Source organism: Medicago sativa, chromosome 8, assembly GCF_051527215.1.
Source record: "Medicago sativa cultivar Bolivia chromosome 8, Bolivia_mono, whole genome shotgun sequence".
NCBI classification, from domain to species: Eukaryota; Viridiplantae; Streptophyta; class Magnoliopsida; order Fabales; family Fabaceae; genus Medicago; species Medicago sativa.
In genome coordinates, this window is record NC_140756.1 from 84,294,553 (window position 1) to 84,310,057 (window position 15,505).

The 15,505-nt window shown below is 31.6% G+C and overlaps 1 protein-coding gene and 2 pseudogenes across 3 annotated transcripts; all 3 read left to right on the forward strand.

Moving 5' to 3' along the window:
• Positions 1-114: 114 nt before the first annotated feature.
• Positions 115-4,725, forward strand: LOC146902434 (endo-1,3;1,4-beta-D-glucanase-like). The gene is made up of 7 exons (XM_085735774.1): positions 115-454; positions 1,353-1,374; positions 1,922-2,048; positions 2,355-2,445; positions 2,638-2,727; positions 3,916-4,016; positions 4,300-4,725. Exons 1-7 carry the CDS (start codon positions 307-309, stop codon positions 4,435-4,437), a joined length of 717 nt encoding a protein of 238 aa, XP_085591900.1. The 5' UTR covers positions 115-306; the 3' UTR covers positions 4,438-4,725.
• A 2,108-nt stretch (positions 4,726-6,833) lies between these two features.
• Positions 6,834-9,437, forward strand: LOC146902435 (endo-1,3;1,4-beta-D-glucanase-like; annotated as a pseudogene). The gene is made up of 7 exons (XR_015022869.1): positions 6,834-7,121; positions 7,343-7,364; positions 7,491-7,616; positions 7,851-7,941; positions 8,148-8,237; positions 8,617-8,717; positions 9,036-9,437. The product of XR_015022869.1 is annotated as an endo-1,3;1,4-beta-D-glucanase-like (transcript).
• A 2,235-nt stretch (positions 9,438-11,672) lies between these two features.
• LOC146902436 (endo-1,3;1,4-beta-D-glucanase-like) lies at positions 11,673-14,518 on the forward strand (annotated as a pseudogene). The gene is made up of 7 exons (XR_015022870.1): positions 11,673-11,863; positions 11,988-12,009; positions 12,204-12,330; positions 12,765-12,855; positions 13,006-13,095; positions 13,642-13,742; positions 14,179-14,518. The product of XR_015022870.1 is annotated as an endo-1,3;1,4-beta-D-glucanase-like (transcript).
• Positions 14,519-15,505: the final 987 nt, after the last annotated feature.

Below are 15,505 nucleotides of genomic sequence, written 5' to 3' on the forward strand. Positions count from 1 at the left end.
TTTTTATTAAAATGAACGGTTATTTTAAAAAATTCAACGAGTATGATGGATAAAAGAAAATATTAAAAAAATAAATTTTAATTATTATAGGAAATCACAATTCAATTTATACATTTTACAAAAAATTTAATTTTTTTTACACAATTGAAATTATTTTAATGAATGAAAGATTCCGTTGTTTATTCTTTTTGCAAAAAGTTGAAAGGCTTTAGAAGTATGAATCTCAAAACTGACGTTAATTCGATATTATAGATACGTGTAGTAGTAGCCAGAACCTTACCTCCCTGGAACAAAAAGAAAGAAAGAATGTCGGGAGCAGAATGTTGCGCAAACCCACCAACACTGAATCCGAATGCAGGATCTGGTCACGTTGAAAAGCTTGGTGCTCTCAATGCCTACATCGTCGGTTCTCCTAATTCCAAATCCGCTGTTCTTCTTGTCTCTGATGTTTATGGTACCTTCTCTTCTCTTCTCTTCTCTAATTTTTTCCATTTTTATTCACCTTTTTTTTTGCTTAATTAAGTGCTTAATTCTCTTCAATAGTAGATGATTACTGTGTATATCAAGTGTCAAAACTCATTAACCATTCATTTTACTTTATTAACTACAAGTTTTGACACCATCAACCACAATTTTAACGTGTTCAAATCTATCTTAAAGACTTAAAAATTATGGTTAACTAGGTCCAAGTTCGTGGTCTATGAAGCACGGACACCGGACACCACACACCGACGACACCGGACGCCGACGCATGTAAAACACTAGGACACAGTTAATCCGAGGAGTGCATGTGTTTCATAGTTCATGGTTATTGACTTTCAACACATTTTTAGTATATCTACTAACCATCCACTTAAAGTAATTAATCACCTATTTGAATCTTGTTAAACACTTAAAAATTTGTTGCCAAAGTTCTCCAAATTTGGTTGTACAAAAAATCATTTCTTTATGATTTATTACCACCACTAGAGTTGATAATGATAATATGATACAGGGTCCCTTTGGATTGACTAATTTTTTAGCTTATGCAAATAAATAAGTTTTTATGTACTATTCATAAGCTTGTCAAGGTAGTTTATAAAAAAATAGCTTATATAAATACAATTTCCGTTAGTGAGAACATATGAATTAACATATAAGTTTATTTATTTGCATAAGCTATTTTTCATAAGCTCAAAAATAAGCCAATCCAAACAGGCCCTCATACTGCATTTATATTCTTGATATTTATTTTTTAATTTGTACTTTTTGTGGCTATGAATTTCATGTTCATCTGAAAGTAACAAAAATCAGCATTTGGGTATACTGACCAAAACCTTCTACTAACTGCATATGCTTAATTTGTCTTGCAGGATATGAAGCGCCAAATTTAAGGTATAGCTAATTCTGATGTCTATTTTCTGTATCAAATTTAGTCATTTTTGGTGTTTATTTGCATGTACCTTGTTATTGCAAGGGATAAATGGAGTTTTTTTTTTTTTTTTTTACTTTTTCCTGTTAGGTTTCTTGAATTCTAGTGCCTGCTTATGTGAGCACTGCTTTTTTTTTCTTTTTTCCATGTTCTCTCTAATCCAATTTCTCATTACTAAATGATCATTTATTTTCTTAAAAAAACTAGAAGGGACATATAATTGTAATTTATAAAGTCGGTCAAGAAAGTAATGCTGCATGCTGCTGTACATAATATGTTAGATTTTGACTAGATTTTTAATTTATAGGCAATGCATTTGTCGTAGAATTATTTGGTTTATTGGTAATATTTACCTTTTCGCTTATAATTTCTCATGTTGTTGGTATATGATTATAGTACCAAATTACCAATACAATCTACATGTTTCATTCTACTCTCTCTATATTGTGATTTGTGTCCATTGTAATGTGTTCACATGATAAGTAATATTGTTTGTTCACTGCTTTGAAGGAAGCTTGCAGACAAAGTTGCAGCTGCTGGTTATTATGTGGTTGTTCCCGACTTCCTTAATGGTGAACCCTACAATCCCGAGAACCCTGATAGGCCCTTGCCTATTTGGATAAAAGATCATGGAACGGTTAGTTCTTATTTAACAATTCTTGGTTGTTTATGATTTTTTTCCTTTGATAAGTAAAAGAGAAAATATTTTTGTTTTTTTCTAATAAATTGAATCCAGTTTTTGTATACTTACTGAAACTTTAATTTTGGAATGTGAATCACTAAATTCAGATGTCTTGTCTTAGTATTTTTTTTTATCGCTTCAGCCATTGTCCTCCCACCTTTATTGGTGGTTTTGATCGGTTGATTGAACATCACAAATTGTCTCAAACTAAATGTACAAATTGTGCCATTCTCTGATGCATACCTATTATTATATTAACAGGACAAAGGTTTTGAAGATGCAAAACCCATAATTGAAGCCATAAAAAGTAAAGGTGTTTCATCTGTCGGGGCTGCTGGATTTTGTTGGGGTGGTGAGTGCTAATACTCTACTTATTTCTTATGCATCCCACACCTCTACTTATTTCTTATGCATCCCACACCTTTTCTGTACGAAAATATTTGAGCTCGTCATAGGTTTACTTATCAGTCAGATTTAATGTTTGAAATGCAACTAGGCTAAAAATTGAACTCACAGAATGTACTATATTTACTTTTTGTATCAGCTAAGGTTGTTACTGAACTAGCAAAATCCAGACTTATCCAAGCTGCGGTGCTGTTGCATCCATCATTTGTTTCTGTGGACGACATAAAGGGTATGTATTTTTTCTTCTTAATTTGCGTATTGTTTGTATGGAGAATGTCTCTAAAATCTTCTGCTGAAAGTAACTACTAAATTTATGTTGTGACTTGTTAAAAAAGAAGCTTACCAGTTGTAATTACAATCAATTTAAGCATACAACATGCTTGTATGTTTTCAAGTAATAGGCATACTGCACTTCCTTAATGACCATATTTATCGTCAGGCTAATGTCTTCCAAAACGATCATATTTTCTCATGCTGATCTACACCATAGTTGCCTATTATTTGTACTAGTACCTTACATATTCTATTGGCATTAATTACTCCCTCCGTCCCATAATAACTGAGCCATTTGCAAAAAAATATTGTCCCAAAAAAGTTGACCCATTTCACTTTTCAATACAACATTAATTAATACTACTTTCATCAGTCCCAATTCAATATATTCCACTTTGCACTTATTATAGTAGAAAATGCACCAATACTTAACAAGAGCACTTAAAACTATTTTTCTCTCTCCTTCATTTATACATTTTTCTTAATATGTGTGAAATGAGTAAATGGCTCGGTTAATCTAGAACGGAGGGAGTATCATAATCATTTAATTTAGTGCATGTTCAGATTAACTAATTTTAAAAATACTGTAGAGAGATGTTTTAGCTGATTTTTTTTTTTTTTTTTTTTTTTTTTTGTATAAAAATTTAGCTAAACCAAAAATATGCATTTAATTGTAACATACAGCAGAGGTATTTCAAACACAATGGACTGTGCTTGAAATAGCAGCTTAATATTTGTACTTAGCTGCCTCATGATTGGTTATATTTATTTATATGTTAAATTAATATACAATTGATTATATACTAGTGCAAAAATTAGGAATTTGTTTGTTGCTTATTGTATAAGATGCAGTTTAATGGACTGGGCATTTAACTTATGCTTCTAGAGGCTAATTACATGCTACATAGGTAGTTTACGTTGACATTTCTTTTCCTTTTCCCATTGTCTTTGCGTCTTTTGTTACAGTTTATCTAACTTATGTCGGTAACTCGGTATTAATTGATTACTTGGAGCTTTTTTCATGTAAACTCGAGTCATTTTTCACTTTGCAATGATTGAATAAAGACGAAGCAAAGTAGTAGAAACATATTTCTTAACTGCCGAGATGTTCATATTCTAACAGTTAATTATTGTTCTTATTCAGGTGTTGACATTCCATTTTCTATACTTGGAGCTGAGATTGACAGACTTTCTCCTCCAGAGCTTGTGAAACAGTTTGAAGAAATCCTTAGTGCTAAATCTGCGGTCAGATTAATTTTCTCTTTCGTTTGTGGTTATCTGCCATCTTTTGATATTCTAATCTTATCTTTTTTTGGTTCACACGCATGCCATCTTTTGATATTCTAATCTTATCTTTTTTTGGTTCACACGCATGCATACATGCACACACATATTTTTTTTTTTTTTTTGGAAGAAGCTAAACACACGCATTGTTGGTTACAAGAATATATAATTAGTCAAATTGTTTAACTTATCCTTTTCACCTTTTTAAACACTAGTAACTCATGAACCTATTTTTGTCGTGCAGCCAAGTTTTGTGAAAATATTTCCTAAAGTTTCCCATGGCTGGACTGTGAGATACAGCCCGGAAGATGCAGAAGCTGTGAAAACTGCAGATGAGGCACATCAAGACTTACTGGACTGGTTTGCTAAACATCTCAAGTGAGAAATATTTGTCAGTTGATATCCTCTGTATCCACGTGTGTAGTGAACCATGCAACATGCTACTCATTCCACATAGCTTCAGTTTACAATATAATAAATGATGTATTATTGTGTGTCGGACACATATAGATAGATTCAGCGTATGTGTAAAAATATAATACAATGTTTCTTCCTGTGGACAGTTGTGATTTGAAACAGTTTGAAATATTAAGAAACCATACTTTAAGACTTTTGTCTTTAAATATGTGGTTTATGCTATGCTGAATGAAAGGAACTCTGTTTGTTTTCACCCCACAGCTATAGTACACTTTGTTTCGTTGTGATCAATCGTAGGAAACAGAGTGGTAAACAAAACCAATTTGATCAACCACTAGATGTTTTCATTGCATTGACTTTTCCGAATATATCTCTGAAATTGTTTAGTACTATAATGTATATGTTGTCTAGCATTGTGTGTGTGTGTGTTTTTTCTTTTGACAGAAGTATTATTCCTCAGTTGTCACAGATAAACACAGGTTTTTCCTTCTGTGTCTGTGAACGCCACCCAATTACCACAATTGTTTGCAGCATTGCATTTGTTTAGTGACCAAAAAACATTCAGTACATTTGGTGGAATTAAAATAGCTAATGCTGATAAATGACTGGTATCATTTAACTAGTTATTGTTTTAAATTAATATTTTTGGTATCCATTGCATATTTGTTATGAAAAATAAAATACTTCAATTGACTCGAATGGACACTACCTTTGCGAGTTCCATTTTTGTTAAAGTGCCCCAAGTTGTATTAAATCTTCTATTATCTTTGAACCAAGTTCTCAGAAGCGGAATGTAGCTTTTGGATGGTACAGTTAGCTATTAATTCAGTTACAATTTGATATTTAAATTAATGGCCATAACGATCTAACAGAATTCAGTTTCAGTTGAAAAATCATAGTGTATCTCTATATGTAAGAAAATCATGACGAACCAAAGTGTGAGCCATTTTCATTTAAACTTCTACATTGTGGATAGAAAATTAGGGAGATTGTGAGATAGACTTGGGGATTCTTGTAACTGGTTCTCACTAGGGGTATTGCAAGGGGCCAAGGGAAAACATAGACTTATCTTGTATTGTTCTTCATTATAATGAAATTGTTCTGCGTTTTCTCTCACATAAATTCGTAGAGTTATCTTCTACATTCTCTTCCGTTTTTTGGTTTTCCATAAATTCTTTCCATTGGAGGTAATCTTCTTCGAGACATCTCACATACCAAATTCTTTCCTTTAGTTTGTCTTGTCACGTTGTGAGAGTCTAGCTTTTTTCGCTAGACCAAACCCCCGTTGGTTTCCTTCTCTCTTCTTTATTACTCCTGGTTTGGTTTGCTTGTGTTCTTGTGTCAACGGGTTTTGTTGTTTTTATTCGTTGCAATTATTGTTAGAGTAAATTACACTCCCCTCCCCTCAAAGATGCTTGAATTACACTCCCCTCCCCTCTTATGTTAAAATATACACTTCCCTCCCTTCTTATTCAAAACATATTAGAAAATATTTCACTCCCTCCCTTGAGAGAAGCTTGAATTACATTCCCCTCCTCTCTTATGTTAAAATCTACGCTTTACTCACTCAATATTTCTTTTTATTTCTAATAATCTAGCAAAAATAAATATAGCCTAACACTCTTTGAAGAAAAATAGTATTACGGGTTCATTTTAATATAATCAAAATTTGAATAAATATTTTTCGCTATTTTTTAGTCACAATTTCATAAACATGTAGTTTAAAATCCTATTATAAAATATGAAACAACCCAAAACAAAATTAAAATATGTGAAAAATAACTAAAGTCAATTAAGTAATGCTTATTTAAATGTGAATTTTATACTCCAAATTATAAAATTAATAAAAAAATATTTAAATTTAATTATAATTGACATATAAATTATAAAAAAATGAATTTATGTTTTTTAAATCGTGATTCAAAATTAGTATCTATTATAAAAATGTTTATTTATGTTAAAATAGATTAAAGTGTAGTGTATGTTTAATTATTAAGGGAGGGTGTTGAAATTCAAGCATCTCAAAAGGGAGGGGAGTATCAACTTTACTTTTCAAGAGAGGAGTGTATATTTTAACATAAGAGGGGAGGGTGTAATTCAAGTATCTTTGAGGTGACGGGAGTGTAATTTACTCTTATGGTTAAAAGCCATAATAGTATGTTCTCGTTCTCATTGGAAAAAATATACATTGACTAGTAGGAGATAGAATAAACAATGATCAGTTTGACCGTGTTTGCCAAGCAATCACCAGGACGTAAGTGATTACGCATGTTAAAAAATGAAGATTATTAATTAATTATTTTCTTTCTCTAAAGATGATTTTACTTTAGCCCCCCCCCCCCCCCCCCCCCCCCTCCCAAATATTAAATAAGCACTAAACCCAGAAAGTCTTGCAATTAAATCTTAATCTAATGAACAACATCTTAGTTGATGGTTTATTTGTACATTGGAAGACAGAAAATGAGGCCATGCAGTGAAGAGATTACAGTTACAGAAGAAAAATGTCAGGTCCTGAGTGCTGCTCAAATGCACCAATCCTCAATCCAAACTCTGGAGTCGGCCATGTTGAAAAACTTGGAGGTTTAGACACCTATGTCACTGGTCCCTCTGACTCTAACCTAGCCGTTCTTATGGTTTCTGAAGTTTTTGGTACCTTAAAACTCTTCCTCTTTTAGCACTTTAATGTTTTTGTTTATACTTTTGTTTATGTACAATATGTAGTCAACATCATGTTATTTTCTTCTGTCTATCATTGTGATGCAGTGTGAATATGTGATTCTGTTTTTGGATGTTGTTTCGTTAAAGTTATTGATACAAAACTAGCAAGCAGTATCGCATTTTTAACTGCATATGTTCAACTTATTGTATAGGATTCGAAGCTCCGAACCTAAGGTATGGATGATTTTAATATTTTCTTCCCAAGTATAAATTTTGTTTTCCAAGTAAAGTTTTGTAAAATGATTCATTTGTGCTTATATTAGTTGTGATGCAAAATTTGGGCCCTTTTTTGTTTAAAAGAAAACTTGCAGACAAGGTTGCAGCTGCAGGGTACTATGTAGTGGTTCCGGATTTTTATACGGAGATCCCTTCACTTCAGAAAATGCTAACAGACCTTTACCTGTTTGGTTAACAGATCATCCACCAGTGAGTTCTTTTACTTCAGAAGATTAATTGTGTGCTTGTTAGAAATTTGAATATGATATTTGAGCATTTCTGATCGATGATTTTCTAGAAATTTATGTTCGCTAGCTACCTACCTTTATGACATTAGTATTGGTATTTGATGATTAATTAGTATGACTTTCACCGAACAAATATTTTGAAAATGTAAATTGTAATGCATCATCTGATATGCTAATAGTAATGTTCTGTTAATAGAATGAAGCTTTTGAAGATGCAAAACCAGTAATTGAAGCTTTGAAACACAAAGGTGTTTTGTCTATAGGAGCTGCCTCTTTTTGTTGGGGTGGTGAGTTCCTGATTCCTGCTTATTTTCATCCTATTTAATTTGTTATTTTGTTTGTTTAAATAGCATATTTGATTCATCAAATATATGCTTTTTGTCATATACATGGATTTGATAAGACAAATAGATAAATGAACTTACAATCATAAATATATTGCTTAATTACTCAGTTCATTGATTGGTGTTGATATTTCCCTTTAACATATAAGCCAAGGTTGTGGTAGAACTTGCCAAGTCTAGATTAATCCAAGCTGCTGTGCTACTACACCCTTCATTTATCACCTTGGATGACATCAAGGGTAAGAAGTTATACATGTGTGTGTGTGTATATATGTTATGTGTTTATTGGCATTACTTAACGATTCATGAATCACGATTTTTTCTTCTTCTATGCCTTCTTAAAATCATACATGTTTTGCAAAAGGTCTTATGTCCACCAGTGTATATCATCGCCTTTCTCGTGACCTTGACGTAGGCTAGACAACCCGTGTCAGTCGGCTTGGTCTATCCCGACTCTAAATTAGGAGGAAAAACCATTTGCTAATTTTGGAAGCACACTCATTTTTTCGTGTTTTGATGAGGACTAATTCATTTTATATCAATTCTGAAAGACCATAATGCTACAGTGGTAAGTTATATGGACATAGCTTAGTAGTTAACATTTGGTGTTAATTTCAGGGGTTAGTATTCCAACTGCAGTACTTGGAGCTGAGATTGACAAATATTGTCCTCCAGAACTCCTCAAACAGTTTGAGCAACTCCTAACTACTGAACTTGGGGTAGTATGATCCTCTCCTTCATCTTTGTAACATCTCAATGATAATATGTTAGTAATTAGTAGAATATAGTAATTAGTAATTTGTAGAATATATTTATAATAATGGATATGAGTGCTTTTTTTTAGTGTTTCTTCGGACGTAGGCAAACAAATGTCGAATCACGTAAATCTTTATGTTTTCCGACAAAATCGTACAACATTAACATCGTTCTTTCAAAATTAGTTTAGAGCAACTTTAATGTGCCCTAAAGCTTTGCATAACTTTTCACATTCTCTTTCTGCATTGAGGTATGGCTGATGAACTAATTTGTTCTTTCAGGATGATTGTTATGTAAAGCTATTTCCACAAGTTTCACATGGCTGGACTATCAGGTACAACATTGAAGATGCAATGGCTGTAAAAGCTGCAGATGAGTCCCATCAAATTTTACTAGAATGGTTTGCTAAGCATGTAAAGTGAAAAGCATTGTTTAATGAAAATCTTCCATGTGAATTATTTCTACATCCTTTATTGAGATTGCTACCTGTATCGAGGGACATGCATTGTTGATTACCGTTGGCATTAAAAGTGGACAATATAGGGGGAGAAATGATTCTTAGACATCAAAATTGGATTATTTTTGAAAAATGTTTAAGTTGCAGAAGATAAAAAATAAGTGAAAGAAAGATGGAGATAAACATATATAGTATTATTTTTCTCCGCGGCGCAGTTGAGGCACAAGATTTATGCATACGCCCTTCTCTTTTTTTTTTTTCCTCCTTTAACAAATAGTATTTTTTATCGGCTTTAGTAATTTGTCAAAGTTTTTTATTTTATTTGTTATTGCTTCATAGTTTATAATAAAGTTTAAAACTATTTGTTGCAAATATTTCGAATAAAAAATACAGAAGAAATATACATTAGAAATTTGATTATATTAAAATGGACTTAAATGTTTAACACAAGAGAAGGCGCGGTAGTTTAAAATTTAATATGAAACGGGAGAGAAATGTAAATAAATATTTTCTCTAGTATGTCTTCGATTTTCTCCACTTCTCATAATCCTCTCATCCGTTACTTTCAATAAATTTTTCAAAATAAAATAAAAATCATTTTCAATGCAAATACTATAAAATAAAAATCATTTTCAATGCAAATACTACTGTAGTTGAAAACGATTTGCTTCTTTTTTTCAATTGCTTGCACTCGAAAATATTTTGTCTTTGCAGTTAAACGTTTTGAATTCATTGTTTCTTTTTTTGGTCAAGTCATTGATTTTACTTGTCAAATTTAAACTTTCTTCTTTGTTTTTAAGCAAATAAAAATGTCTAAAAACATTCATTACTTAGGAGAGTTGCATGAATCCCCTAAATTCTTTTCAACAAAAATTACTTGCGAGAATAATTATTTTATAGAAAATCTGAAATATAAGTCATAAAGAAACAAGGGTAAAATAGATAAAGTGTAATCTTAAACTATTAAAATAACGTGTAAAATGAAACAAAAATTTCTTAAAAAGCGACATATATTTAGAAAATAGCTCTTATACACCTTTTCTTTCTCCTATTTCTTAAAAAATGAGTTTTTTTTTTTAGGGATTAAAAAATGAGCTCTTAAACACCCTTAACTCTCAAACACCTATCTAATACGAGTTAAAACTCTATAAATTAATAATGTCGGGACCGGAGAAATTTATTAATTTAGAGAGTTATTAATTTATCGATAAATTAATAATTATTAATTTAAAGAGTTTTTAAGTAATTATCTTGTACATACCAAACAAAAAGGCAAATTAGTCTATGCCTCTTAGAATTACGTTGTAGCGAACCTTGAGACTCAACGTAAATTAGTAACTACGGTGTTCATATGCATTGGAAATCAATAATGACTTTTGAAGTACGGTAAATGTAAACAAGAGGAACAAATATGTTTAATGTATTCTTAATATATTTTTTCTCAGTTTCTATGAATTATTAATTTATGATTTTCTTGGGACCGAAAATTATAAAGGGATCTCCCGAAAAATTATTATCTTATTATTTTATCGAGTTTTTCAATTTTTTACATTGGCCCAAGTCGGGACCGGACAAATTTATTATTTTAAAGAGTTTATTAATTTACCGAGTATTAAATTAAAGAGTTTCTTGTATCTTGTTTTCTCGTTATCTTCGTATTTCTATCATATTACTAACATATCACATTTATTGCATCATTCTATTGATTTTTTTCTTTTTAATGTGTAAAATTGGGTGTATGCGTGTTCAAACATAATAGTAAAACGCTGTAAAAAAAAAATAATAGTAAAATGCTAAATTTTTGTTTTACTATAATTTTTGTCTTGTTTGCTGGTATAAAAACAATTAGTTATTATAGAATTATTTTGATTTTGCTCTCAAAGTTGTTGAAAGACAAAATTGACAAATAAAATAAAATAAATTACGTTTGACTATAGCTTTTGTCTAAGTGGAGTGATCCTTAAAAGAAATTGGGAATTTGTATATTTATAATTGAATGATTGACATATATTATTGAGATGATCCTTAAAAAAAGTTTAAGAATTTGTATATTTATAATGATAGAGTCATGCCAACAACTTCAAATTTGTTAGCATTTTCTTATTTGCATTTGTTAGCAATCAATTTCTATATTAAAATAAAAATTACTCTCTCCATTTCAAAATACATGTCACAGTCAACCACTTTATACATGCCAACGCACAATTTTGACCGTTAATATCTTTAATTATCTAAAGTAAAAAATTATAAAAATTAAATATTTTGAATATATTTATCGAGACAAATCAAACAATACCTTACATGCTAATATTTGGATTTATATATTAGTTAAAAAGTATAGTTAAAGTAAGTCGTATGAATAGTACACATTGCAAAATTGCGACATGTATTTTGAAAGGAGAGTACATTATTTCCTACATCTAATCTAGTTATAAATAGAAATGAGAGTGTTGAGTATTGGAGGGAAGTGCAGACAGCAAAACAAAAGGTCAAAGAAACAAAAATGTCAGGTCATGCATGCTGCTCTAACCCACCAATTCTGAACTCTTTTAGTGGAGCTGGCCATGTTGAAAAAAATTGGTGGTCTTGATGCTTATCTCACTGGCTCTCCTCTTTCCACCAAAGCCATTCTCTTTGTTTCTGATATCTATGGTACTAATTTATTGCTTTTGTTTTTGCTGCTCATGTACTGAATGCATCTACTTCATAGTTTAACAGTTTTTGCCTTTAATCAATATACCTTTTATTAACTTCACATGCTTTATTTGTTTTGTAGGATATGAAGCTCCAATTATAAGGTAAGATAACTAATTCTCACCTTTTATCTGTTTCTAATTTAGTAAAACTTGAACCAATTTTTTATAAGGTATGCTTTTTTTATGATTCATGACTTTATATGTCATTCTTTTTATTTGGTCTATATCAACTCTCTTTTTGTTTTGCTAAATGCATTTGTTCTGCTGGTTTATATTTTGTTGATCTGTTTGTGAAGGAATCTTGCAGACAAGGTTGCGGCAGCTGGATATTATGTGGTAGTTCCTGACTACTTCTACGGCGATCCCTATGATGATGACTGTGTTGACAGGCCTTTACCTATTTGGATGAAAGACCATGAACCGGTTAGTACTTTTCTAATGACAGTACTTGGTTGTTAATGATTCTTTTTAAATAAGAAAATACTGTGTTTATATTGAATTCCAATTTTTGCTATCCTTAGTAGAGCTTTCATAACTCTGATCCGCGGTTATGATTAAGTGACTTTTTTGTGGTGGAAAACTTGTAAATGTGCGTTTTTTCAAAGCTAGAAAGACCAGCTTCTTATTTTGAAGTTAAAAAGGCATGTGAATGCATGACAGCGGCAGAAATAGTTTTAACCAAATGCACACTACGATGTTTGCCTTGTGTAATGTTATTACACTTGCCACATTTATAGGTGGTTTGCATTTGTATATTGAACATCATGGATTGTTTCAATTCGGCTGTACAAAAATCGTGACTTGTCTATTGATTGTAATACATAATTTTCTGGTGCTTGCATATATTACATTTATAGGACAAAGGTTTTGAAGCTTCACAACCTATAATTGAAGCCTTAAAATGTAAAGGTGTTTCTGCTATTGGAGCTGCTGGTTATTGTTGGGGTGGTGAGTGTCTTTCATTTGTTTGGTTTTCTTACCCTCCTCTGTGTATATAGCAGTTTTCGCTCGTCTTAGGCATAATATTGGTATTATAAGTTTAAATACAACTAAAATATGCTATAAACTCAGAAAGTACTGTTTTCTTCTTTCTATCAGCTAAGACTGTGTGTGAACTTGGGAAATCCAAACTCATTCAAGCTGTTGTGTTGGCACATCCATCATCTATCACAGTAGAGGACATCAATGGTATGGATTTTCAATGTTTGGATTATTATTTCTTAATTTGCATATTCTTCAATTAGGAGTTTCAGCATCTTCTAATAAAAAAATATTACTAAAGCCATGCTGCAGCTTCTTGTCTATCACCATGCCATCAATTTTAGTCTTATTGTCTGCATCCTGACATGGAGTGTTTACCTACTGCTTATTAAAACAAATATTTTCCTTATTCAAAGGCAAATAATATTCTTTGTCAGTCGTCCATAAGATGTGTTAGCTTAATGATAAAAGTTTGACTTTATAACGGGGAAAAGTTAAAATTCCAACAGGGACGATTGTAAAATGGTTATTAGTGTCACTTTAATTAATTATAATTTCCCATTTCCTCGATTTTTTTTTAAATATTAGTCGTCGGTAATTGTATAAGGAAACAGAATGAAATATAGAGAAAAATGACATAATCCTAAAAGACAAGCTAGAATATTCTAAATTGCTCCAAGATACAACCCAAATTGTATAATATAATTTAACAGTGTCCATATTCTAGCAATTACTTATTAGTCTTCCTTTCAGGTGTTAATATTCCAATTGCTATACTTGGAGCTGAGCTTGATCCAATTACTCCTCCAGAGGTCATTAAACAATTTGAACAAGTCTTGGCTGCTAAACCTGATGTCAGTGAATCTTCTTTCCTTTTGTGGTTATTTACCATTACACATACATATATACATTTCTCTCTGTGTGTGGCTTAAATCTATTTTCCTTATACAAATTTTTTAAGCACTTAGGTCATACTTAATCCAATTTGAACATTAATACTAGTCCATACCTTTAGTTGATACTATCTGTGAAGTGATAATGTGGCAAATAGATTGCAACCATCACCACCACCTGTTTTATAACTATTCCCTCTAGCTTTAGGGACTAGTTAAGCTTTACAAGTTATTTATTACTTTCATATACTTTAGAGACTAAATAGAAGAAAGAGTGATACTTACCAGACTTACGTGAGAATTTACTCATTATGTTGGTGTTATTGAATGTGCATATATTCACAAATCTGTCATGTATTTTAAGATATATCACTCATGTATCGTTTTGTTTGTGCAGGTTGATAGTTTTGTAAAAATATTTCCTAATGTCTCGCATGGCTGGACTATAAGGTATGACACTGAAGATCCAGAAGCTGTGAAGGCTGCAGAAGAGGCCCATCAAATCTTGCTGGATTGGTTTGTTAAATATGTTAAGTGAGAAATCTTGTTGGACGAAGAGCTCCTAGAGTGGAGGATGTAAAAATCTCACTCATTCGACGCTGTTATTGTTTACAACAAAATAAATGTGATATGAGAACATAACAAGTCTTATTTTAAGGATTCATGTGTTACAATTTGATTTCGTTATATTCTGAATTATTTATTATCTAATAAAAGCAATATTTGTTCTTTTCCAATGGAAATTTTTTGGTCTAGTTTCGGTTAACCTCTAGCTTATAGAAGCGCCTCAGTTAAAATAAATTTATACTAGCTCCAAACTCCATCCAACAATATAAGTCCCTTTAACAAATGACATCTATCAACATAGTATCACACTGTAATGTCTTCAACGGTCAGCTTATTACACATTGGAAAGACACTTTCCTCGGGAATCTGCCTCGAAAACACACTCAACTACAACGGTCATATTTTCAAATATTCTGTGGACAAATTCCTCAGAAAGTTCCTCGGAAATAACATTGAAATTGGCGCCCTGCAACAGTCAGATCAAAGCACGTTCCGGGTTCGCTAGGTTCTCAGAAAATCTGGACGGAAATATCTAGTTTTCCTGTAGTGTATTTTTATTCATTCATTATGTTAACAAACCATCTTTTCATTGTGCAAGTCACGATTTTGCTATAATGCTGATTCTGTGTCCGTGGATTATTTATTGCCGTGTGTCTGATTTACATGAGTTTTGTTTTGATATCAGAAAAATCACAAGTCTATTACATCTTGAACACATTTTAGTTTGGTTGAGAAACTCATGACAAGGACCATAGCCTCTATATGAACAACACCAAAGGATCCCTGCCATGTCAATATATTTTCTGCTTTGATTTCAGATTTGAGAGTTTCCCTGCTTTGATTTCACTGCCATATACATGTGTTCTAACACACACACGCGCACACATAGATATATACTGGTTAGTCACTTTGTGGTATAAACACAAACAAGGCACTGAAATTACTTCCTCTAATCTTTGTTCATTTCACTAATATTTTATATTAAACATGTCAATTCGGTACATACCAGTTCATAACCAGATTATTAAACAGGTCAAATCACAGGTTTTGCTTTTGACAGTATAAGCTATATATCAACTATCAAAAACCAGATTATTAAACAGGTCAAATCACAACTTTCAAAAACCAGATTTTTTAACTAGTTAAAAGCCAAAGAG

Bases quoted from the DNA above. Each gene is read 5' to 3' on its own strand.
- LOC146902434 (XM_085735774.1), top strand. From the start codon at position 307: ATGTCGGGAGCAGAATGTTGCGCAAACCCACCAACACTGAATCCGAAT. The intron at 1,375-1,921 runs GTATAGCTAATT...ACTGCTTTGAAG, and splicing joins TATGAAGCGCCAAATTTAAG to GAAGCTTGCAGACAAAGTTG. The intron at 4,017-4,299 runs GTCAGATTAATT...TTTGTCGTGCAG, and splicing joins TCCTTAGTGCTAAATCTGCG to CCAAGTTTTGTGAAAATATT.